The 23,985-nt window shown below is 44.1% G+C and overlaps 1 protein-coding gene across 1 annotated transcript; it reads right to left on the bottom strand.

The window, feature by feature from the left end:
* Positions 1 to 7,983: 7,983 nt before the first annotated feature.
* slc2a15b (solute carrier family 2 member 15b) lies at positions 7,984 to 23,509 on the bottom strand. Its single transcript, XM_041934215.1, has 12 exons — positions 23,465 to 23,509; positions 21,609 to 21,707; positions 17,054 to 17,214; positions 16,778 to 16,902; positions 16,011 to 16,156; positions 15,192 to 15,324; positions 14,896 to 15,083; positions 12,778 to 12,888; positions 12,162 to 12,263; positions 11,170 to 11,245; positions 9,755 to 9,882; positions 7,984 to 8,205 (listed from the first exon to the last, which is right to left on the bottom strand). Exons 1-12 carry the CDS (start codon positions 23,507 to 23,509, stop codon positions 7,984 to 7,986), a joined length of 1,536 nt encoding a protein of 511 aa, XP_041790149.1.
* Between the last annotated feature and the right edge of the window lie 476 nt (positions 23,510 to 23,985).

The raw sequence follows: 23,985 nt of genomic DNA, 5'->3' as shown, positions 1-23,985 counted from the left end.
ATCAGAGTTTAGTCGCACAGAAATTAGCCATCAGTGTATTTATGTGAGTGCGTCTCATCCATTCGAAGGTTTCTCAATGATGTGATCAAAATTAATGATACTAACGTTACTTAGTAAATGTAAAAATATCAATAACATAATGTAGCAACACTTTACTAAAAGCAAAAAGTTCTGCATACGAGTATAAAATTTACAATAAAACGTACATAAGTATCAAAAGTGACAGTAGTGAGGCTTTACATATGCTCCCTGTATGGAAACTGAATCCTGTACACAACCAAACCTAATGACTAAAACAGTAAAAATCAAGCCTACTAATGCAGCCAATGATTATTTTCATTATGAATTAATCTTTTCATACTTTTCCATTAATCAATTAATGGTTCAGCCTCTAAAACGTTAGAAAAAGCAATATAATAATAATAAAATAAATACAAAATTACATTTCCCAGAGCTCATACTGACACCTTTATATAGCTTGTTGTCAAAATTCAAATGACAAGTAATTCAAATGAATAATCAATCAAAATCAAAATGCTTGTCAGTTAATTTTCAGTCACTTGACTCGTGTGTTTCAGCATTAATCCAAACAAAATAAGCACTGATGTTTTATATTATGATGCGAACTTAGCTTTTGGGTCTTGAAATAATCAGTCAACACGTTCCTTGTTGTCGCACTGGGCTGACGTGAAGTTTGACTTGTCGAGCCTTTTCTCTGCAAAGTTCCTGCAGCTGTCAAATACAGTAAATGCACAAGTCACAAATATAAGATCTTCCTCTGAAATCTAGTCGTCTCGTAAAAGTCTAAAAGTATTTCAGAATCAAATGAAGTGAGTAAAATCACCAGTAAAATAATGCAACATTTTTAAAGTGTTCAGTATCTCACTAAATGTGCTTACACTCCACCTCTCCACCTCTTTTCCCAATCCCAGCCAATTTGGGTTTGAACCAATCACAAGCCTGCTTTTCTGACCTCCAGGCTACTGCTGCCCCTGTTCTCTCTCTCTCACACACACAGCACAGGAAACTCCCCTCACAATTGGTCTAATTCTTGTAGATCGTCAGAGTGATTCACCAATTCCCAAAACTCTTCCCAAAAGTCTACACTCGAATCACGGCGCACACGAGCACTGACGGCGTGATACTGAAAACCATCTTTTTAAGTAATTCTTTCTTCAAAATCTGGCGCCGGGCCAGCGTTTATTTTTGCTGGAGAGGTGGACGCCGCGCAGCATGCGGAGGCTGCAGAGAAAAAAGTGAGACTGAGGGACAACCAGTCATCTTGTGGTCAGCCATAACCAGTGTTTAGCCTGGACGATCTTTGGCCACTGGTCATTACAGCACCATGCTGGGCCCGCTGTCCTGTTGTCAAAACACTGTGCTTGGCAGGGGCCGCGTGCGACACAATGTGACTGCAGAAAATATGTGTGAGCTTCGAGCTGTGCACAGGATATGGACGTTTTGAACTTCTGACGATTTGCAGGTTGCGAGGTTTCCACGCCTTTATTTGTGGTCATGTGTTGCAGCCAGGATGGGAAGCAACCCTGCTGCCTTCGAGTCAAAGTGTGTGAGGGAAGCGGCTCGCGCGGCGGACGGGGTGTGATGCGTGGTGAATGGGCTCCCCCTACTGTCTGCTGAGCTCCTCACACCTCTGTGACGCCTCTGCACTAGCTGCCTTTACATGAACGCAGAACAGCAATGGTGCCATGTGTGACACCCGAGCACAGGCGGATTTTACTGCATTCGTATCTGTATTTGCACTCCTTCATAAGCCACTTAGACACACATCCCGCCTCTCCTTCCTCCCTCTCTCCTTCCTGATCTATAAATACTCTCTCATCAGCAGAGCTCGGCTGCGAGGGGCGTCGACCCCCGGCCTCTCTCCGTCCAGCGGAGCCGTGATTTATGGGGGCCCAGGCTGGCGCTAACCTTGCACTTGGGCCCTGGCAGTATAAATGATGGCAGGTCAGTGGCACCGTGGGTGGAGGGGAGAGACTCTCTTTCTCCACCTCCGTCTCTCTCTCTTCCCTCTGTCCTGTTATCATCAGTGTGATGGAGACATCATCATCATCTCCTGGGAGTATAAATAGTGCTGGATCAGGTGACAGTGCCGGCCCTGGCCTTTGATGGGAGCTTTAATTTCATGCCTAATTTCTCTCGGCACGGAGAGGATCGATGCTGCCCTGCTCGTGCTCCCCATCCCTCTGCTGCAGCGACGGAGGGAGCAAAGAAGGACGAATGTTCACAGCTGAGCGATGTGCATGCGCCAAAACATTTAGCTTACCTGTAAGCACACACGTGCGCGGACATCCTTCACGGGGGGCGCAAACGTGTTGACAAATGAGTGACACGTGCGGGGCTCCATTTGCGCGCGCGCAGATGGCTTAAGCGATCGATACAGGCGGAACAGATAGCTTTGGAAATAAGAGCAACAAGCAAACCATAACTGCACAGCTACCCACCTGTGTGTTGTGTGTGTTACACGTTGCCACGGTGATAAATAAAAGCCCTCTGTCCCCCGCTCGTAGCCCCAGGGAGGCATTGAACTCTAGCCCCTCCATAATGACTTTGTCTACCTATCGATCCGGCTGTGATCCATGTACTGTAATTCTTATATCATCAGCCCCGGCCCCAGCAATAACTCCAAGTCATATTTCGGGGCCTCCCGTCCACTTGACAACTTAATGATGCAGAGGTCCTTGCCGAGTTTGGACCCCCCCCCCCCCCCCCCCCCCCCCCCCTCTCCCTCCCTTTCCTCCTGCAGGCCTCTAATTTCTCCTTGTTCTTTCAGACTAATATCAGCCAAGGCACACAGAGGCTGTTCTCTCTCAGGACTCCCCTCTCTGAAACCACATATCTTCTCCTCTTCACCTCTGTGCGCTCGCAGTATAGCGCGGGGTTAGTGTCCGGGACTGCTGTGCATCTGTCTCCGATTTGGAGCACAGCCCCTGCAGGCTCCCGAGGAGACTCGGCCGTCCCTCTTTAGACCCTGTTCTTTTTCTCCCTTTGAGCCGGGGCTATATTTCATTGTCATTTCAACCCTCTCTTCCTAGCCTGAATGTAATAGCGGGAGATATATGGCCCCGCGCTTCTGCAGCCTTCTGAGCTTCCTCAGCCTTTTATAAAGCACTGTCAGAGTGACAAAACAGCAGCCCTTGGGTATTCGGGCGCAGATGCCCCCCCTCATCCCGCGGCAATTTCTCAATATCCTGCGCTGATCCTTTTAGCAAAGAGATAACATCTGGGTCCTTGGACAGGATGAGTTGGAACAGTCATCCCGGACAGAGTCGTAGCTCATCTGTATAGCTCCGTCTGCCTATAAGCCATAGGCTGCCTGTCAGCTCTGTTTTTATAAGAGCTGATTTAGGGAGCAGCCCTTTGAATCCTGAGCCAATAGAGAACCGCAGGAGCGCGCAGGACTTTATTTCGATCCAGTGCTGACACGCCTGATACTGCTGATGGAGGAGCTTCAGCCTGTCCAAGCAAGAATTTGCTCTGACATTTTGCAATCTAAAGGTAAAGAGAGAGGGGCGTTATGGGGGGGTTGTTCATTACTGTCTGCGTTTGAAAGGCTCTAATGGTGTTCCACCTGGCTACAGAGACACATAACAACCTATACCTCTGAGACAGGGCCCTGATTGAGATGTGAGTAAAGGAGAGGGCGGGGGGAGCAGATGGGCTCTGCAGACAATTAAAGCTGCATGTTCTGTTGTGGTTCCTCCACTTTGTTCCTGTCACTCGCCTCATCCTCTGTGACATCTCTCCTCCACACGTGCCAGTGCGTCTGCCTCACCCTTCCTTCCCCTTCCTCCCGCCTCACTCCTCCCTCCTCGCACCATCCTTCTCCTTCCTCTCACACTCTCATCCGCGCACTCTCTGTCTCCTCTCCGCTCCTCTCCCCTCCCTCCCTCCCCAGCCTTAATTGGGAGTCAGGGAGAGCAGTGGAAATCGCATTAACGCGGGCCCTGCCTGGGTGTGCCATCCATCTTCTTTTTTATTACGCCGCGCCGGGGCTGCCTGGGCTCTGCCGTTCGATTTGTCACCGGCCTCGTTCGCTGATAACAGGCATTTGTCATCGCCTTGCCTCCCTGTTAATGTTATCATCTCCTCCCTGACAGCCGCCCTCCGCCGGGGAGCGCCGGCGACAAAGCACATCCGTCAAGCGAATATTTCCACGGCTAAGGGGACCGCACACTGCAATAAGCCACATTAAAGCACTTATGAAGGGTGCAGGCCGAGTGTGTGTGTATGTGTGTGTGTGTGTGTGTGTGTGTGTGTGTGTGTGTGCATCTGTGTGTGCGCACCGGTGCCACGACGCGCGCCGGAGCGTGCGCTGCGTGCGCATACACACCCGCGAAGACGCGCGCGCAGGAGCGTGTAGTGCGCTTGTCAGTGCCGTAAAAGAGGCGAGGTGGGGGCCGACAGGGAGAGGAAGAGGTAATTTGTTGCAATTAATTACGCAGTGAGTGTGGCTTTGTTGTGTGGGAGAGCATTTTATCTGTTGGAATGCTTCCTTCGCCGGGCTGTGATGCTATTTGTTTGATTTATAGCCTCTGCCTGCCCGAGGCGGAGTGAGCCTGCGTGTGTGAGTGTGTTTTCACATGTGCACAATGCTGTGGCATTATCCACAGAAATATACTGTAGTCTCTGTGACAAGGAGCCCTTTGTTTGGCAGTGACGTTACATATGAACAGCCACGCTGGCCCTGTTTGTCCTCTCTCAGGACTCAAACTCTACTGTCCATTTGTCATTCAGCAGCAAATCAACAACTCCAAAGGTTAACTCTCAATCACCCAGCTTGCCTCACCTTCTTCCCCTCCCCTCTGCGATGGGAAGCCATGTCTGAAAGGGCTGTGACGCTCAGATTTACCATACTCTAAATCCAAAACAGTCCAGATGTGATGTGCTGATGTTGGCCCGGCTGACCCTCTTCTTTCTCTCTCCTCTGTAATGTCAGGACAAGCAGGGATGTGACAACATTTATCCATTCTGCCTCAGCTGGGGGTTTGCAGGGCCCTTGTGCCGGGGCTGACAGATGGATCAGCCAGCCTAGAGGCAGTGGGAAGAGATGAGAGAGGAGCGCCACTTCCTATCCTTCAACACACTGTATGACTCCTAAATCTGCTGTACAACATCACACTGTACGGCAAGTTTGCAATCTTAGCTAGAACTGTAGTCTGGATGATGGTGGTTTTACAGCGAGAGTGTGCGGCCATGTCTGTGGTCCGGTTCACACCTGGCGTTAACACGCAGCCGGTGTGATCCAGTTAACAGTGCACAGCTCTGAATGTGGCCTGAGAGACGAGATTTCAATGCGTCTTCACTATCCACTTGTGATCGGATCACCCAAGACCAGGTGTGAACAGAGCCTATGATTCTTCACACTATGATCACACTACACAGTTTGAGATGAATGACATATAAGCAGCTACTTATACGAGGCCAACGATGGTGAAACAAAGTTCAACCCACAACTAACAGATTCTTTTGCCACATAATTGTGATTTTGTTGAGAAAGCTAAAGTTACACCAGCATTCCTCAGTAAACTGACCTCTGACCTTCTACCAAAGGAGCTGCAGGACCCCAGCACTAAAATCTGACCTAAACTGCTAGCAAACATTTGCATGTTAAGACTTCCAGCAGTACCGCTGGTCCAAGTCCAATATTCACTCCTCTTTTTGCTCTGTCAGTCCACCTCCTGAGGGAAATATCTGGCTCCTGAGCTGCTAAATGCTCCACTCTGTTCATCAGATAGTCACTCACAGTGTCTGTCTGCTGTCTGCAGGTGATAATCACTAATCTAATCACTAATCAGGTGTTATCATAAAACCATCGATTATTAATATTTACAACTGCGAGCATGATGAATTGTAAAAATCTTTATTAACGGCTCACTGACATTCACAAGTGCAGACTTTGTGGCATAATGGAACGTGAGAAACCCACGAACATGAGTTCATTTTAATTAATTTGCATTTCTAACCAGATTATTGCCAAATAGAATGGATGAGCACTGGCCAAATGGGGTTTCCACAGCTAGTTGTTCTTATTAATGGCTTATAACTGATCTATAAGTCACAAGCAAATGTAGAGAAAACAGTTTTGATTCTATTGTATGAGCTTCATCAGCAGGTGAAGTTTGTAATTCTTCTGGGAAGGGCCATCTTCAATTCCAAACAGCTCTACTCGTCTGCTGATGACGATCACATAATATGGCTGAAAGCTCCAGAGCAGCTACTAAATGGACCTTCAGGAGAGATTTTTTCTCAAACGCTGTTTCCAAGGTCAAGAATGAACTTTGAACCTCATTTGTAAACCATTTATTAACCATTAGTTGCAACTCATTAACCCATGACACGTGAACGGGTGCCTTATTAGTGCCTTTCAGTCTTCACTTCATAGTTCTAATATCTCTCTTTGGAGTAAAAAGCTTTGTCAGACTTTTGATGTTTCTTCTACAATGTTCTTCCACTGTCAGCGTTTGGAATCATTTGTGTTGTGGCTGTAAGACCCACATTTTATTTTGCTGTGTTTATGGTTGTTTTTGGGGAGAGGAAATAATGCCAGACAATGCTTTTTCTCTTCATTGCCCAATTCTGATTCCCAAAAAGCAGGGACGCTGTGTGAAAAAATAATTAAACAGAATGTGATAATTTACAAATCATTTTTGACATTTACTCAATTGAAATAATGTTTTACCTCATCAACCGCATTGATTCTTGTAAATATATACTTATTCTGAATGTGATGCAGCCTGGGAGCACTGGGAAAGTTAAACAGGTAGATTGGTAACAGGTGATAGCATCATGATTGGGTATGAAACGAGCATCCTGGAAAGGCTCAGTCGCTCACAACCGAGGATGGAGCGAGGTTTGTGAACACATGACTGTAGAAAGGATGTTACTACATGGGCTCAGGAACACAGTTTGTTTAATAATGACTGCATTCTGATTTTATGTTTCACACAGTGTCCAAACTTTTTTGGAATTGGGGTTTCATTTTCTGTGTATGGAGGATACTTCCAGTTATTGACATCACCACAGCTAAATGAATGTGAAGGAAAAAATTGGCCCCAAAAGAAACTATTGAAACTATATGAAACTACTAAAGTATTGTGGTAGCACAGAGGAGCTGCAGTTTACAGCTAGTAACAAAGAAGACAGAGGCAGATTTTTCTGTCCAAACATCAGTCTTTCCTGTATCTCTCACTATCACTGACTCCACCATATATTATACAAAAAGCTCATAACACATACAGCATTTTAAAAACAACAGAGCAAACTTGAACAGCTACTTCGATGTGACATGTTGATAAATTATATCTCATGAACAGGCTTTACATACATGTGTATATATTGACAAGACGTATGGAATAACTACTACAGTAGCCACAATATCCAGCTCTCTCGCGAGAAAAGAGGCACACAACTGAATAAAAGATGAAAAGAAAGACAAGACAAACAAGCTCAAGTTCTTGGTCAAGACATTCACCTCGTGCTGAACGCTGTAATGTAAAAACAAAAAATATTGTGTTTGTATGAGTAAAACAGGAGCAGCTTTCTTCAGTGCTGAATGTCAACGATCCAGTGATCATGGGATGTGTTCAAAGAAAGTGAGGCTAATGCAGAGATTAAACCAACGCGGCTCCTGCTAAAATGCTTTAAGATGCAGAGAAATGGATTAAAATGTCACTGATGGCTGATTTGAAACGCAGGGCCGCGTGACTTCTGTCTCACATACTGTAGAGAGCTGCACTTGGACTGGGGATGAGCTGTTAAAAAAGGAAACGATGGATGACGAACCAGACGAACCCGTGTTTCCTTTTGTGTGTGTGCTTGTGTGTGAGCTTTGGTCTTTGCAGTTTTCACATGAAGCAGCAGATCTCCTCTTGGCTGCAGAAGTTCTACCTTTTACCTCCACTGAGGTTTCTTCAGTCATATCAGACCAGGAAACCATCCTTCACACACAGGTCCACCTCCTCACTAGTGCTCATTCTTCAGGGTTCCGTAGCCGTTCATCACACCCATCTTGAGGTGACCGTTGGTCGTCAGCTCTTCTTTGAGGATGTTGTTTTTGGCAGCGAACATCTGGCTGATCTCCATAAAGGTTTTGTTCCTGGTCTCGGGAATGACGAAGATGGTGTAGACGGCCACTCCCAAACAGATCACGCAGAAGATCAGGTAACAGTAAGGACCCGTCGCCTCCTGTGGTGGATCAAAGAGAACAAATCCCGTTCTGACTTTCTTTACAAAGTGGAAATTGTCCAGGGAAGGCAAAAGGAGACACATTTGAAGCCATAATGTCATAGTTTCTACCAACACAACTGCTGCTTACTGCAAGGACACATGAAATAAGCAAAAGTCGGATCTTTGGACAGAGACAGTGAAGCCAATAAAAGCAGATAAACATGAATTTGAGGTGGCTGCTGGAGGTTTTATACAAACTACTTTAGATGATATTCATGGATTAGCTTGAAAACAAGAGACCTGAAATTGTTAAAGCAGCAATGATTGATTTTTTCCTTCTTATTTGGCCACCAAAAAGATGTAAACACAACATTAACATTTCATTTACTTGTCAAGTTTTTGCAGCAAACATGTTGGCAAGCAGTTACTTATTCACACGTCCAGCAGACACACAGCAGGCATTCATTAGGAGTCGTGTTTGTGTCCAGCAGAAGAGTGAAAGTCCAATAGCGACTCTCCTTTTTGCTCCGTTTGTGTCTCCACCATCTGCCTCTTAAGCTGCTAAATGCTGTAGCTCTTCAGCAGCTAGCCGGTAACTGTGTCTGCCTGCCGTTTGGCGCTGGGCTCGTCGTGTGCAATGTTAGCTTTGTTGCTAAAGAAATAACAGGTGCCTGCTGAAGCTAACGAGTGGTGAGGCTTAACATGAACAGCGAGTTGCAGGCAGTTAGCTGGATGATGCTAAAAGGTTGACATCTTTTCTGTTTTCTCAAACAGAGAGAATAAGGACCGCGTGATGTGACAGAGAGCTTGTGTGTTTTTAACATTCGTGGACAGAATTCACGATAAATTCGCCACTCGCTGTCCTCTTTACTTTGTGCCTGTTTGGGTAGAACAGCACTGAGGACAACGAGAGACGGCAAGATCACCATTTTAATGGTTAATTTTATTGGTATTTGGGGAGTCGCCTCGAGTCAAACAAGACCAGACAGTCCATATCTTAGTTATTTATTTGATTTTAATGAACAAATGCATTTGTGTATTTGCGTAATTGTGTTTCATTGTTAAAGCACTTAGAGCTGCATTTAATGAATGAAAGGAACTATTTAAAAGTGTTTCTTGTATTCATCATTATTAGTAGTAGTAGAAGTAATTTCCATATGTCTGACACTATTATTATTGTTAATATCATCAGTCCTAGTAGTAGCAGTAGTAGTAGCAGTTGTAGCGCTAGTAGTAGTAGTAGTAGTAGTATTAATTGCCATGTGTCTGACACTGGAAGTGGAGTCAAAACAGATCCTGGATGCAATGTTAAGGTGAACTCAAGAGTCTTTATGGTAATTAGACTGAAGATGCAAAATAAAACCTTTGTAACATAAGATGTTCTTTGACTATGAGCGTAACACTATTTTAGCCAATAAACCCACGAGCTCAGCTGCACATTTTGTGCACATCTTGGTCGTTTCAGGAAGCAGATTTCAAATTCAAATGCCAGCATGCACACAAAATGAGCAGAATGATCTGAATTGGACTCGGTGTGACTGAGAGGAGATTTTGAGTTCGCTCTGACCTGTAGGAAGGGAAAGACGAAGCCGATGGTGAAGTTGGACAACCAGTTGAGGCAACCGGCCACAGTGTAGGCAGCCGGTCGGTGAGACTGCTTAAACAGCTCTGCAGTGATCAGGAAAGGAACGCCGGCTACACACGAGAGACAAAGGAACAGATTTACATTATATTAAAGAGAATATTTGACAATAGCAACCCTCTGAATCCGGCAAGGTTCGCTCCACATACGGCTCATCTCTTGGTCTGATCTAACTAGGCATCCTATCAAGCTGTCATAATACAAAACACATTTAACCACTCAGTGCAGCTGTACAAATCTATTGGGTGTAGTGAAATTAACACCAGTATCGCCGTTCATCAATTAGTTTATCAATATTCCCATTCAGGACTTTTCTTTGGCAGTCATTCAAAATAAACAGAACATGAAATAACAAATGATAAACATCCACAAGCCCCAGTACTGTTATATTACACTCCTTTTTTCCTGCGAGCACTTCATTATGTGTCCGTTACTACTCAGTGATCATAGATTGACGAGAGAGAAGGATGTTTGTCAACTTGGCCTAAGTCCAACTCCGAACCACAAGAAACAGAATAGCTTAGCCTGGACTTTAGCAATTCATTAGTTTGATATGCACGATCTTCGAGGTGTTGTCTTTGCTTTAAGCACATAATTCTTCATTGTTAGAAGTGAAAGCCAAGAAGGAGAAATATGCATTAATATGCTCTGATGATGAGCCTTCCAAATGATGTCCTCATTATCTGTGCATGATAATTGCATAGAGGAAGGTTTAATATTGTCAAACCAATAACTATGCCACAATTTGTCAACATCTGTGGTATGTACAGGGGGTTGGGGGGGGGGGGGGTCCATCGTGCATGCAAGGTTTTCGTCTGAAGGAAACCGTATTCATCACAGCTAGCTTATGAACAATGAACCATTAAAAGTCTAATTGCAGCAGCAGAAATCCTCGCGTGCGTGCCGAGGTATAGATTTAGCTGGCTTGACGAATGACGGCATGTAAACCAGATTTGTTCTAATTCATCATCCTCGCAGGTCCACTCAACGTGCCTCCTAAAGTTGTAAACTATTGCCTCTTAATTCACTTCACTCAACTCATCCAGTGTACAAATGGCTGAGGGAATGGATGTAGTGTGGCAGTTATGATTTCCTAATTTACAAGACTAATGAAATACAATATCTCTTCACAGTCAGAGGAGGAGTCGGGAGGGAGTGTTGCTGGTTTTTAGATTGGGTGCCTGCTGTTGTGCGAGCTTCCAGCAGGGAGCAGTGTTATCTTACACACAAGGCAGCCCAAATCCAGAGCAGTATGCGTGGACTGCAATTGTTCATTTGGAGTCTTTTTAACAGAGGTTTCAAGTGACATGCAGCGAGGGTAGATTTGCTCCAGTGCTTACCTGGACCGATGCAGAAGCCGGCAATAATCCCAACAACGCAGCCCACACTGATGTAGCGCATGAAGGACAGCTGAGCCTGTGATTGGTCAATCATAAGTCATGAGTGTGAAGTCACGAGTTGTAAACACGACTGACAATTTACACAGTTTTTTCCTAATCATTCATTTGACTAACTTAATCATTTTGATTATACATATTAGTGACATGATTTATACCACATGGGGCTCCATAACTGCTTTCTTATTTGTGCTGTTGTTTACAGTGCACAGGGGTTTTCCAGACCTCACTCAGTTCACTACTTCTGTTAGTTCTGTTTTTTTTCTAATAATCTTATTAATTATTGTAATTGTAAATTCCTGTAATTTTACTCTCATATCACGGCTTCACATTTTTTAAAGTCTGTTTTTAAACATTTGAACATTGAAACACTTTTTTCTTGCTGTAATCATTCCTCCTGTCACTGTGATTTCAATGAAAGTGAAGGGGAACAAAATTCACAGTCCTACTTCCCCACAAAAATGTATTAAAAAGTTTACCTTAAGGTAATATGGGGCTTCATCTGTTTGATTTCACCAAATCAAGTCGTGATTGTTATCTGTCTGCTGAGGCTCAACAGCGAGATACAAACAGGGAATTCAAAACTAAAAGCCATTTTTAGGATATCCACTTGATTGTTTAACTCTGATGGTTGAGGCCTCTATAAGCTTCAGATAAACTGATTACATTTTTGCACAGACTGAGGAGACTGTGGATTGATTGGTTTAAACAAGAAAAAAAAGATTACTGCAAGCAAAACAGGTTTCTTTGTTCACCTATTTTTATTTGTTTTTAAGCAGTTAAAATGGGAAAGCAACCATAAATTACACCCAGATTTTAGATTTTATGGAAATGCTGATGAGGCCCATTTAACAATATACTGTATGTCCTCCACCACAGTCTGCAAGTTGATGTAATATATTCCTATATGAGCAGGGCATCAGATGACACTGTACCTGGAAGAGGTCAGACACTGTGATCCCAACACAGCAGAGTCCCATGAAGAGGAAGCCGCCAATCATCAGAGGTCTTCTGCCAAGTCGCTCGATGGTAAAACACTGCAAAACGGACAAAGTGGCAGGAACTGCAGCGATTGGCTCACAACAAGAGACATCATCAAGAGGCAAGAACGAACTGACTTCTTGTCCTCTGATCATTCATTTCAGCCCCATTTCATGTTTACTGGTGCACCACAGACACGAAGGGCAACAATAAGTAGCTAAATCTGGCACATTTACATCACACTGATATTAATTATTGTGTGATTTTAGTATCAGATCCCTCATGACTGACCCATCATCTAAAAACAGCTTCAGCTGGAGTTCAGGACTGAAATAGAAGATGTGAATGTATAAAACTAATTTTGTTTCCACTTTACACATTAAAATGACACTTAGTGTATTATCAGGGCTGAAACAAACAATTTCATGTTATCATGATGAGGTCAAATGGAGAAGATCAGCAAAACTCCACATGGGATCCACTAATCAATTGGTTTTTTAAACACCTAATACAGTGTTGTGATAAAATATTGTCACTTTAGTGTGTTTAAAGCTAAAAATCTCAACTCACCCCCAGCATCCCAGAGATGACCTCAATGGCACCAGTTCCCACCGTCGTATACTGAATATAAGGCTCTGGGATTCCTGCGTTCTTAAATATGTCATTTGTGTAGAACCAGATCTGAAATTGACAGTGACATGAGGTTTATTAATATGATGAATATGTCAGACCACAGACAGACACGCCCACACACAGACAGATGCTTTGAAGCTCAAAGTTTGTCTTTTTTTTCTGTAAGGAGCCAAAAAGTCGCTCTGCTTATTTGCCGTTTCCACGTGATTCATCAAAGTGATCATTATCATCACGCCGACCATTACTCATGCATTTGAGATACAGAGTTTCATCAGCATGGACTTCTGACAAGTGCTCCCCTTGAAATTAATTTGTGCAATCTCATTAATCACACTTGCTGATGCAACATCCATCATTGATGAGGTGTGGACAAGATCGCAATCAGAGCAGTTAAATGCTGTCTTGTTGATTTAGTAACCATGCATACGCTATTTCATCACCATTGCAGACTGAAGTACACGTGCACACGCCGGCCTACATCAAAGCAGAAAACACACGCAAACAATTTAAAAAGTTAAAGAATTGGGGCCGGTTATATTGTTTGAATTGTTCTGAACTGAATTGTCTTAATTAGTCCTCTTCATCCGTCCATCCAGAGTCATATTCTAGATAAACTGGGTAAACATATTTCCCTCTGAGACTTTGTTCAGCTCTTCCAGGCCAAACCCAGGCTGCTCCTGGACCAGCTGACTGATGTAGTCCCTCTGGTATATCTGGGTGTACAACAAGGTCTTCTCCCAATTACACAGCCAGAGGGAGGCACCTTAAGAGCTCTCTGCAGCTGTCTGAGGCCGCTAATCTGAATCCTCTAAACTCCAGGGGACTCCTGGATCGTTTAGCTCCTCACCCTGTTTGAGAGTGAGCTGTGTAACACTGTGTTGAAATCAGTTCACCTTATCATCACGACCTGGGTGATGGTCAGACTGAAGATCTGCAAATCAAGAGTCTTGCTTTGTGGTTCCATTTTTTTTATTGTAGGGTCTACCTGAAGCTGCCTGGCAGTTGGTGGCATTTAAGTGTAACATTTGAACTCTTCCAATTCCCACTAGCTACCCTTTTTCCACTTGAAATTAGCCAGACGCCATAACCCAAGGAGAGGACCTTGACCATCACAACGCTTCCACCACAGATTTCTCTGGTTTGTATCACAGTCCGTTAAACGACAGGAGGACATCATCTGCAAACGTGCAGAGGTACCACTCTAATGTCTCTAAACCTGACCTAACTCCACAAACTATCGTTGAAAATAAGAAGTGTGACGAAGTTTAACTTCATGCCGAGAATACAACAACCTCTCGCTTTTAGTGTTTTGGAATCAAAGGCCTGTAGCATATCTCTCAGCCCTCGATGCTTCCACAGTGACCCCTGACACTGATAACAAACAAGTAAAAAGGTTCACAAAAGCAAAAAGTAAAAAAGTAATTGTTGTCTGTAAATAAAAGAAGAGCTAAGTTATAGAGTGTCAAAAAGTCAGTGTTAAACATACTGTGAAAGACATCACTTCCTGTGCCAACGATGAGGATGTGGTTTGTATAAATGAAAAAGAAATGCCCAAGATCTTTGGAACAACAGGCATGTTCACTCTAAACTCAGGACAGCACACACAGAGTTCGACACATGTATTTGTCTGGATGTTTGAAACCTTCCAGTGTCCTGTCTGAGTGTCAGCGGCACTCAGTGGGTGCACCCCTGCTGGGGAGTGGTATTAGCATATGAGCCAACATGCACTGAGCTATCATCCACACGCAAGAAAGATGTGCTCCATTTTGTGTGTGGATGGGTGGACCGTCTTATGCGGGGTAACACTAACAGAGAAGACCAGGAGATAATGAGGCGTGGTCCTGTTGCCCCCTGCTTAGTCACTCAGTGGCTGTATGTGGGACTGTGATGTATAGACAGAAGGAGGTGCAGATGGGTGGAGCAGAGCTGGGAACTATAGAAATATGAGCTCTCACTCTTGCATAATAACTGCACAGTCCTTCACATCCAAAATGTGATCGCACACGTATACAAAAACAGGCAGGACAATAGGCCCTCGATGCTTTTCACACTTACTGCATCAATGCCAGACAGCTGCATGCCGATGTTGACCACCGCAATGGTGACGACCTGCCAGCGAACACAGCGGTCCGTGAGCAGGCCGCAAACAGAGATGGTGTGGGTTGAGGACAGAGAGCGCTGTTCCTCCTGCATCTCCTCCACCTCCGCCTGGATGTTTCCTTTAGTGCGGTACCACTTCAGGGCTAAAGGACAGAAGGAAAAGCTACGATGAAGGTCAGAAGAGAAACAAGACTTACAGGCTGTTAGGAGAACCAGTCTTTACCCTGTATAATTAAACTAGATTTTCTAACCTGCGATGGTGGCGTGAATGTTTCCCTTCTCTATCAACAGGTACCGCGGACTCTCTGGAAACCATGGCAACAGCATCAGCTGGACCATGGTAGGAAAGACCACCAGGGAGAGGAGCAGAGGCCAGTGTTCTTCCTGCGGGGAAAAAGCACGAGGCCTCACTAAAACCTTACTAAATGTAACAATGAGCATTTAGTAAAAGATGTAAATATGAGATGAACCAAAAAGAAAGAGGAAACACGGGATGGCAAGAGAATTAATATTGTAGCTTCATTTTTCTGTGCAGCTGTTCCATACATCAGCAACCCCCCCGCCCCACACACACACACACACACACACACACACACTGTATCACACAGGACTGGGCAGATGGAAAGAGCATCACCTCACCCAGTTCTACCAGAAACAGAAGGAAAAACATGAATGGAAGGAGGAGGGCCAGCTGGACATGTTATATAAATACAAGCACAACAGTATGTCCATATACTTTATCATGATGCTCATGTTTATAAGTGAATGTGGCATAGTTTATAAAAAAATATACTGGTGCACTTCACAGTTTCAAGCTCAGGCCTGAGAAGAAAACCAATTATCTGATATGGATTTCCAAAATCAGGACCAGATAGATGGAGGACAGAAGACAGCTGCTTCTGCAGCTAGTCCTGTCTTGACAGATTAAGGATGAATCCGCTCACACTTGCACTGGTGCAGCATCAGTCCAGAGACAGTGGAACTTACAAAGCATTTTCTTCAAAGTGTCACCCTGCCTCCTATGTGACAGAGTACACCCGTGCAGCACTTGAACGCCGGGATGCTAGTACCTTTCCCAGCAGTTCATGGAGTCCCAGGACCTGAGCGATGAAGACTCCGAGACAGATGTGAATGCTGGGAACGAGGCCCAGGAAGCCTCGCAGGTTCTTGGGAGCGATCTCACCGAGATACATCGGCACCACACTGAGACAGATACCTGTGGGGTGGGGGGAATTACCACAGGCTTAAATGTATGTTTAACTTTATGTATGTTTAACTTTGTCTTGAGTGAATGTTAAGCACAAGCTGCTGATGTGAATTGATGTTTTCCTATTTCTAAGATACATTTTGTTGCTTGTCTGCTCCCTTAAAAAAAGAAAGAAAAGATTTGACGTTGTAGTTTTTAGTTTCATTTTTCTTTATGTCGGACATTACAAACTGATAAATAAGTCCATGACTTTATTGCACCATCCCTGACAAAGTCTGATATGTTGAATTTTGGAAAAATGAGGGATGGGGGGGCTCAGGATTTTACAGGCTTAATTTCCACTGTCATTTATGTATAGTTTAGTTTCTTAGGAGGAACAGCTTAATGTGTGTGAACGTAAATTCACTGTATATTAGAAAGAAATGAGGAAATGGAATCCAAAAAGGCCTAATGAACAAAATCATTAGAAGACGTTAGAAGCACTTTCCAAATAAAGGATGACTAATTCTAATGAAACAACTACAAGTCCACAAAAGTACATTAAACAGTTCTGCATAAGCTGTAATACACAAAACAAGTAGCTACTTATTCATTACTTATTGTAATGAATTGGGGAAACGGCAGGCCTACCTGAGTGCACTCCTGTGATGAAGCGTCCAATAATGACCATGGCAGGCATCCTGCACTGTCTGCTGAAGCCCATCAGAGCTCCTCCCAAAAACACCAGCACAGTGGCTCGCACCAGCGTCCCTTTCCTGTTCGGCCACACAGCGATGCCTCATTAGTGTCTATCAACTGTCTTTAAGAATAAGAGCCATCAGGCGCAAAGGCTGGTGGCATTTTACAAACACAAACATGCGCTGAGTGTTATACACCCAAACATCACACACACGCACACACACTGACCTTCCATATTTAGTAACAAGTCTGCCCACCAGCAGGGCCCCGGCCATCCCACCAATAGCAAAGATGGACACGGTGAGGGAGTACAAGAGGGTGAGGAGCTCCTCATCTGGGGCCCAGTCGTAACTTTCTATTAGGGTCTCATTGTAGAAGTCTTTTATGTACTGGTGGAAGAAAGAAAGAATTCAACATGGGGGAAAAATCCTTACAATATACATGAACATGTGGAATTACAAGATGCTGTCCCCTTTACCAAATATCCAGCCAATAAATCATTTTTCACCTTTATGAATGGTGAAAAATATACCTCTACAGTGTTAATTCACGTAAGAACACAATACTGCACTTTGCAGTAGAAGAACGCTGAACATGATTTAATTGGCATATCCTCAACAATATATCTATTAGACTCATCACTAAAAATGGTGAAAATCATCACTCAGTTCCACACACCCAAACGTCAACACTAGTCATGCGTCCAGTGTCCGCTGCATCGGGGGATGGGATGAAGAGATGCTTTTACTTAGCAGCCATATGCATGTGATTTCCTTTAAGCAGGAAGTTCCTCGAGCTCACACAGTCAAAGTCGGATCATTGATGAGAAAGGAATAATAAACCCCACGCTGGGAAAACGTGGCCGAATGCTGTCCTCATGGTGTACGGCTCAAGAATGTGCCTCAGATTACATTCAGGTTTATCTGTAGAATCCACTGAGGTCAAGCTGAGCTGGGGAATCCATTACATGAAACCTTATTTATCTCAAGAGGCACAATTCCCTCACACACTAAGAGACGAAACATCAGAAAGATTTTGTTTTAATTTGCTTTCAGTACTTAATTGATCAATGGACTGAATGAATTGTTTTGTTTGCTACACAGTGAGGTTAAAGAGATAATTTGAAGGGATGAGAGTTCAGTGATGACACGTTGGAATTTGTAAGTTTGTCATGGAGCTCTGAACAGTGTGTGTGTGTGTGTGTGTGTGTCCAGTTTTGTCCATAACCATTTCCAACACGTGCATAAACTGGCAGTGTGTGTGTGTACAGTTCTGACATATAACTTCAATGTTTGAAGTGCAGGCTGAGCAAGAATTAATTGAGGCAACCAGAGGATCTTGTGTGTGTAATGAGGCTTCAGACTGAACACACACCTGCTGTTTAAAAGGGACAGCCTTCATACAGCATGACAGGATGACAGTCTTATAATAGTAAGACAAGGATCTTTACTCAGCCTTGACGGCCTTATTGTCAAATATTTCTTATTTCGTCCATTTAAATGGGTTTACTTGTTGAAGTATGAATCAAGTGAAAACGATGAACATAACATACATGAAAGAGGTTTCAGAGAGAGAGCAGTTGCAGTGATCTGCTGGATTCATGGACATAGCGATCCAACACGCAGGATATCTGTATTAAGATCGACGAGCCTCGTTAAAAACTGTGCCTTAGTCACACTTGTAATAAAATTCACTGATTCCACCTTTATTCCCTCACACTGGGTGAAATTTGAGCGCCACAGCAATCCTCAGTGCATAATATTGCTTTACTTTTGCTAGTAGTTGACAGCTAGTCACTTGAACTGTACTCTCACAGCAGGAAACCCCACTGTTTCTGTTCTGCTCTGTTCATTTATTGCAGTGACTTAACGTCACTGTATAAAAGTTGTAACAACTGAGAAGTAATGTGCAGTCATAATCTGCTGTTACCTTACATGAAGATATATAATCTGAAACAGTTTCATGCAGTGAGGTTCACATTTTAAATTGCACGAAATGCCTGCCTGTACGCAGAGCTGGAGTGGTGGCTCGAGAAGTGGGTGTACTTTTAATTCATGCCACAGTTTATTTTTGCTTCAGCAGTTGCCTTAATCTTCCTTATTTAATTAATTAATTAAATATTCCAAATGCCACATTTTGTTGCATTCCTCGTCTGCCTTTGATTGGCTAACGCTGATATTTTTACCCTAACCCCAACCAGTGATCACTCCTCATGCCTAAACCTAACCAAACCCAACCAACGAGGGCAACGAGTACTAGCCAATCAGAGGCAGAGTGGGGCGGGTCACGCCTTCGCCATCCTAGCGTGCTTGCAGCACACTACTGAAAGATGTGCATCCTGCGTATACCCTGTACCACTGCCTGTACCTGAGTTTAGTTATCCAAATCAGTATTGGGAAGCAAAATGTTAATTTGGTGCATCCCTGGGCTGCTGGTGCTCTTTCAATGGGGGCACATAGCTATCCCAAAATATCCCAAATTCCAAAATACCTAAAAGGCACAGGCTAGGAACAAAAAACTCAGAAAAGTGGCACTTCACTAGTGCAGTGCCACAATTGGTGCAATGTTCCTGCACAAAAACAGAGCCCTACTGAAAATCTACAGATCTCACTGACACATAAGCATATTTGACTCAAAGCTATGTATATGCTCTATCTACCCTCAGCGCACATAGATCCTGCTTCCTCCCCTCTAGCTTCAAGCCACAATTAAATCACAAGAGCAACACGTCAATTAAGACTCATGGACACAATGATTTAAAGGGTTGAAAAAAAACATTTCCATATTGCTATTCGAAACACTAACGCTATCACTCTGTTGCCATGACAATCTACCTAAAATGAACAGTCCAGAAAGTTGGTTGACATACAAAGGCAGGTCATCAGTTCTTAAGGTATCCTCTAAAAACCTCTGTAGACTATTTTTACGAATCGCACCACTGACTGAACCTCTTGCCACGTCTAAAATTTGATTTGGAGCACACGTGTAACTCATGTCAGATGACACAAAGAAGTCAACAGTGGCTCCTACAAAGGGCAGTGAAGTCACATGCACCATGGTTAAAGGTTCCACATCACCACATTAGTAGCAATTTGGAATATGTGACACTAAGCAATTGGCTCCAGTTGAATTGCAGCACAGTTCAGAACTGTTTCAGTCTGCTGGTTGCGGCTAGTCTATTTCTGGTGGAAAAAGCCATTAAGTTTGGTTAAATATACGTGTTACAAATAAGAGTTGGAAGTTATTTTCTAAGCCCAATGTGAAGCTTTCTGGAGCTTTATAGCGAGTTTCAGCTCATTGTTTATCTGTCCGACATGCAGCTGTTTTGGTTCACTCTCTCCGCTCTCATATTGCGGTTTCTCTTGAAACCCGGCACACTACCTGCTCAGCGCAAATGGCAGACAGACACAGTTAGCGACTAGCTGGTGAACATTTAGCAGCTAAAGAGCCAGATATTTCCCTCAGGAGTTGGTAGATCTAAAAGAGAGAGAATATTGGACTTAAATTCACCAGGTGGACAGAAACATGAATTCAAATGGATGACAAAATTACTCTGCAACTGCTGGATGTGAAAATAAGCGTGTGTTTGTGCTATATCAGCTAATATGTGTTTTGTTCTCAACTCTATTCCAGTGCTCCTTGGGGTCAGAAAAAAAAAACATTTTTTGCAGGTTTAAAGATAATAGTTTGACATTATGATAATTAATTCACAGTCTTTCGCTTTTTAGAAGTCGAGAAGACTAATACCACTTTTATCTGTACAATAAATCTGAAGGTGGAGCTGCAGGCAGTTAGCTTAGCTTAGCAATTAGAGCTACATTTCATGAGTTTGGACATTTTAAGCAAATGAGATACAATATGTTAATTAGTGAGTTTTAGAAGAGTAGGTACGAGTATTTTTGAATGTTGGACTGAACAAGGCTAGTGGTTTTCTGCTGCTTCCAGTCTTTACGCTAAGCTAAGCTAAGCTAATCATCTCTTCACTTTAGCTCTGTACTCAGATATGAATGTATTCACTTTCCATACTAGCAAGAAAGTTAATGAGCATGTCTATTCCTTAAAACCCACTACATGTAAAGTGTTACAGTGATTGTTTCCACAGTTGTAGTATAAATGGAGTCCAACAGCAATGCATGCTAATGTCTGAACCACATCCAGCCTGGGGACAGTAAGATGAATGGGCTGAAAACACAGAGCACACCTTCGTCTTTCACATTGTTTTAACACGCAAAAGCACAAAAATATTTGAAAGACATAAAACTCTACGCATAATAGCTTTAAAGAAGAGATGCCGAGCTCCACTGAGCAAAGACTGGAGAGGAAGCTGGAAATGCGAAGTTTGGAAAGTGGCCAATCGTGTGCTGAGTGGGCCCCAAGCTGCAGCTCTTTCCATGTAACTCCCTCCTCAGAGCAGCGCACTACAGGAGCGTGAGATGTGGCGCTGGAGCTCACATGCTTCAATGTGGGGCAGTCCAGGGCCCAACAAGGGCAGCACAGTCAGCGCACTGCGGCAAATCAAGCATCCAACACATGATAGATAAAAACGGCAGAACATCAGTGACAGGGCACACAGCAGCCTCTAATACACTAACACACGGGACCTCACATGACAATGAAACACAGGCTGACCTTTACTGTGTCCATTCACATCTAAAAGTCATCACTTTCATCATTCTGGGAATATCTGGGGTTTTCTTGAAAACACAATTTTAACGTGATGATGACGACTGCAGTGAGAATGACGATTATCGTGACGTGTCGATGATGTGGAAGCGACACACACCTGTGCAGGAGAGTTGACGACTGCCAAATTGTAGCCATAGAGCATGGAGCTACCGAACGAGGCCAGAAAAGCTGCCGCCAGCAGAGGCATTGTCAGGTGCTGAAGAGGAGATGAGGAGAGAAAAACAAGTCAGATACCAACAAAAGCTATACAGCAAAATGTCCACATGCCTGAAAGCAACATTGAAAGCAGTGCGAGGAACACCCCCAGGTCCAATTTAATGCATGATCAAAGAAATTAGTAATTAACAGAGCTAGGTATTAGTTTAACCTGCTTGTCTATGGATTTTTATAGAACTGTGAGCTGCCCAGTTGATTTTCAAATATGAAAAATAGAAAGGGTAGCAATTGAATGTAGATGTCAATATAAGCAAATTTCTGTGTCTTACAGTTTAAAAGACCCATATTAAAAAACATGAGCTAGATTTTCACAATACATATGGTCCCTTTGGTTGTTTTCATGGCATCTTAGTTACAGTTAGTCCCCATTATTATATAGTTTTAAGATATCGTGCCTGCGTGTTGTGTCTTTTTTCCAGACTTGTCAGCCTGTATAGAAATGAGCTCATTCTGCAAAGCATTTCACAGCATTATTACAATAATAAGGGTCCGTGTTACATAGGAATCTGATCTTTGGACTGTACAGCAGAGCTGAACAGGCACTGTGCTCAGTGCACGTGATTGAGGCAGAAGTGGAAAGGCACCTGGATACGGGCCAGATCCAACAAGCCTGCTCACGTCTGGCTCTGAGAGCCGTTTTGAATGAACAAACCTCCGGTAGTTTGCCGAAAACGCAGACGTGCACAGCTCCACCTCTAGCTGGACTTGTTTCAGTTTGGTAAAAGGCGACAACTAAAGCTTCTAGAGGGCAACGGCGGCATTTGACGTTGGATGTTAAAACATGAGCTGGGGGCTTCTGTTGACCGCCCAAAACCCCCAAAGTCACATGAGCCCCACTCTGTCTTCAAAGGGACGGGCGCAGCCTACTGTATTGCCACCAGGAGTGGCCTGGAGCTCCCATCCCAGGTTCCGGCACACAGAGCAGAGCTGACCTCCAAGGTGGATGGTCAGTGGGATTATAATGTGCCTTTGGATGCCCATACCTTTGCATGGAGCATGGAGGAAGCTGGTGGCTGCACAAATGACACCACCCATATCAACTCTGCATGTTTTCATCATTAGAATGGAATAAAGGTTCACAAAAAGACCACCATCCTCATGCATCAGGGAGCCAGAAGAATTCCACTCAACATGTGGGACTTCAGTACAAGGAGCGGACAGAGGGGGAACCCCCCCGCTCTGAGTGAACAATAACAGTACAGACGCTTAAAGAAACCTAATTTAGCCTGTAACAACCTGATGGAGACAGTTAGACAGCTACACGTGAAAGCAGCTCACAGCAGAGAACGCTACCCGGCCTGCACTCAATTTAGTCGATTATCTGTCGGACGTGCAGCTCCTCACATGCTGCTCAACTATGTTCAAGGCTTTTTCTGTAGTCTTCTTTGCTTATCTTGCTCTTTTTGATGCTTTGATTCTTAAGCTCAATGATGTGAGTAGCCTATCTGAGTGATCTGTAAAATCTCTCGTGTCATGGTCAGAAATGTCAGGCCCCCCTGAGGCATGATCCTGAACTAAATCTGGATATTTTTTGATAGTTGGCACAAACTCACAGTACATGCATGTTGTATACGCTGATCTGTTCTGTCTGCACTGACAGTGCTGGAGTCACTGGGTGGTTTAAATGGAAGCATCGCACAGGATCCAGATATATAATAAGTGATATACACTTTGCTGAAGTCGGGAAACATCTGATCTACATGCGCATCATCCCTGCAGATAATCTCAAACACTCACCCCGCTCATCTTTGCATCGCTTTCCGGGAGCACTTCCTCCGCCATTTAAGTCATGAATAATTGCTCCCCGTGTGTGCTGAGACGAGGAACCGCTCATCTGCTCAACTTTTCAAACTCTTGTCTCCGCGTCCTCATTTGTAGCTTCCGTCCACGCTGCTGTCACAGAGAGGAGGCGCGTCGTGTTGATGGGCGGAATTAACAAGCTTGTCAAACTCCCCATCTCCAATCACCGGCGCGCATCGCGGAGCAGGCCCGGCCCGGCCCAACCCGGCCCGGCGCGTCGTTATCCCCGGTCCATCAGCGATCACATGAGCCAAGCGCTTCATCCTGCGTCCAAAAGTGCCCGCAGTTGCTATTAAATAGCCTATGACTAACTGTATCCAGAGGCGCTTTCAGGATTAGTGAACATTAGGGGCTTGGCTCAGACCCAGGGGCACCTTCAGGGGCACCTTCACCCCGGAGAGAAGGTGGGGGGTCTCAACACTTACAGCGCTTTTCTTTTTTTCTTTTTTTCTCCACTG

The sequence above is a fragment of the Chelmon rostratus genome, chromosome 3 (assembly GCF_017976325.1).
Source record: "Chelmon rostratus isolate fCheRos1 chromosome 3, fCheRos1.pri, whole genome shotgun sequence".
Classification (NCBI taxonomy): domain Eukaryota; kingdom Metazoa; phylum Chordata; class Actinopteri; order Chaetodontiformes; family Chaetodontidae; genus Chelmon; species Chelmon rostratus.
The sequence above is the reverse complement of the archived record's forward strand: the minus strand, read 5'-3'. Positions and strand labels throughout refer to the sequence as shown.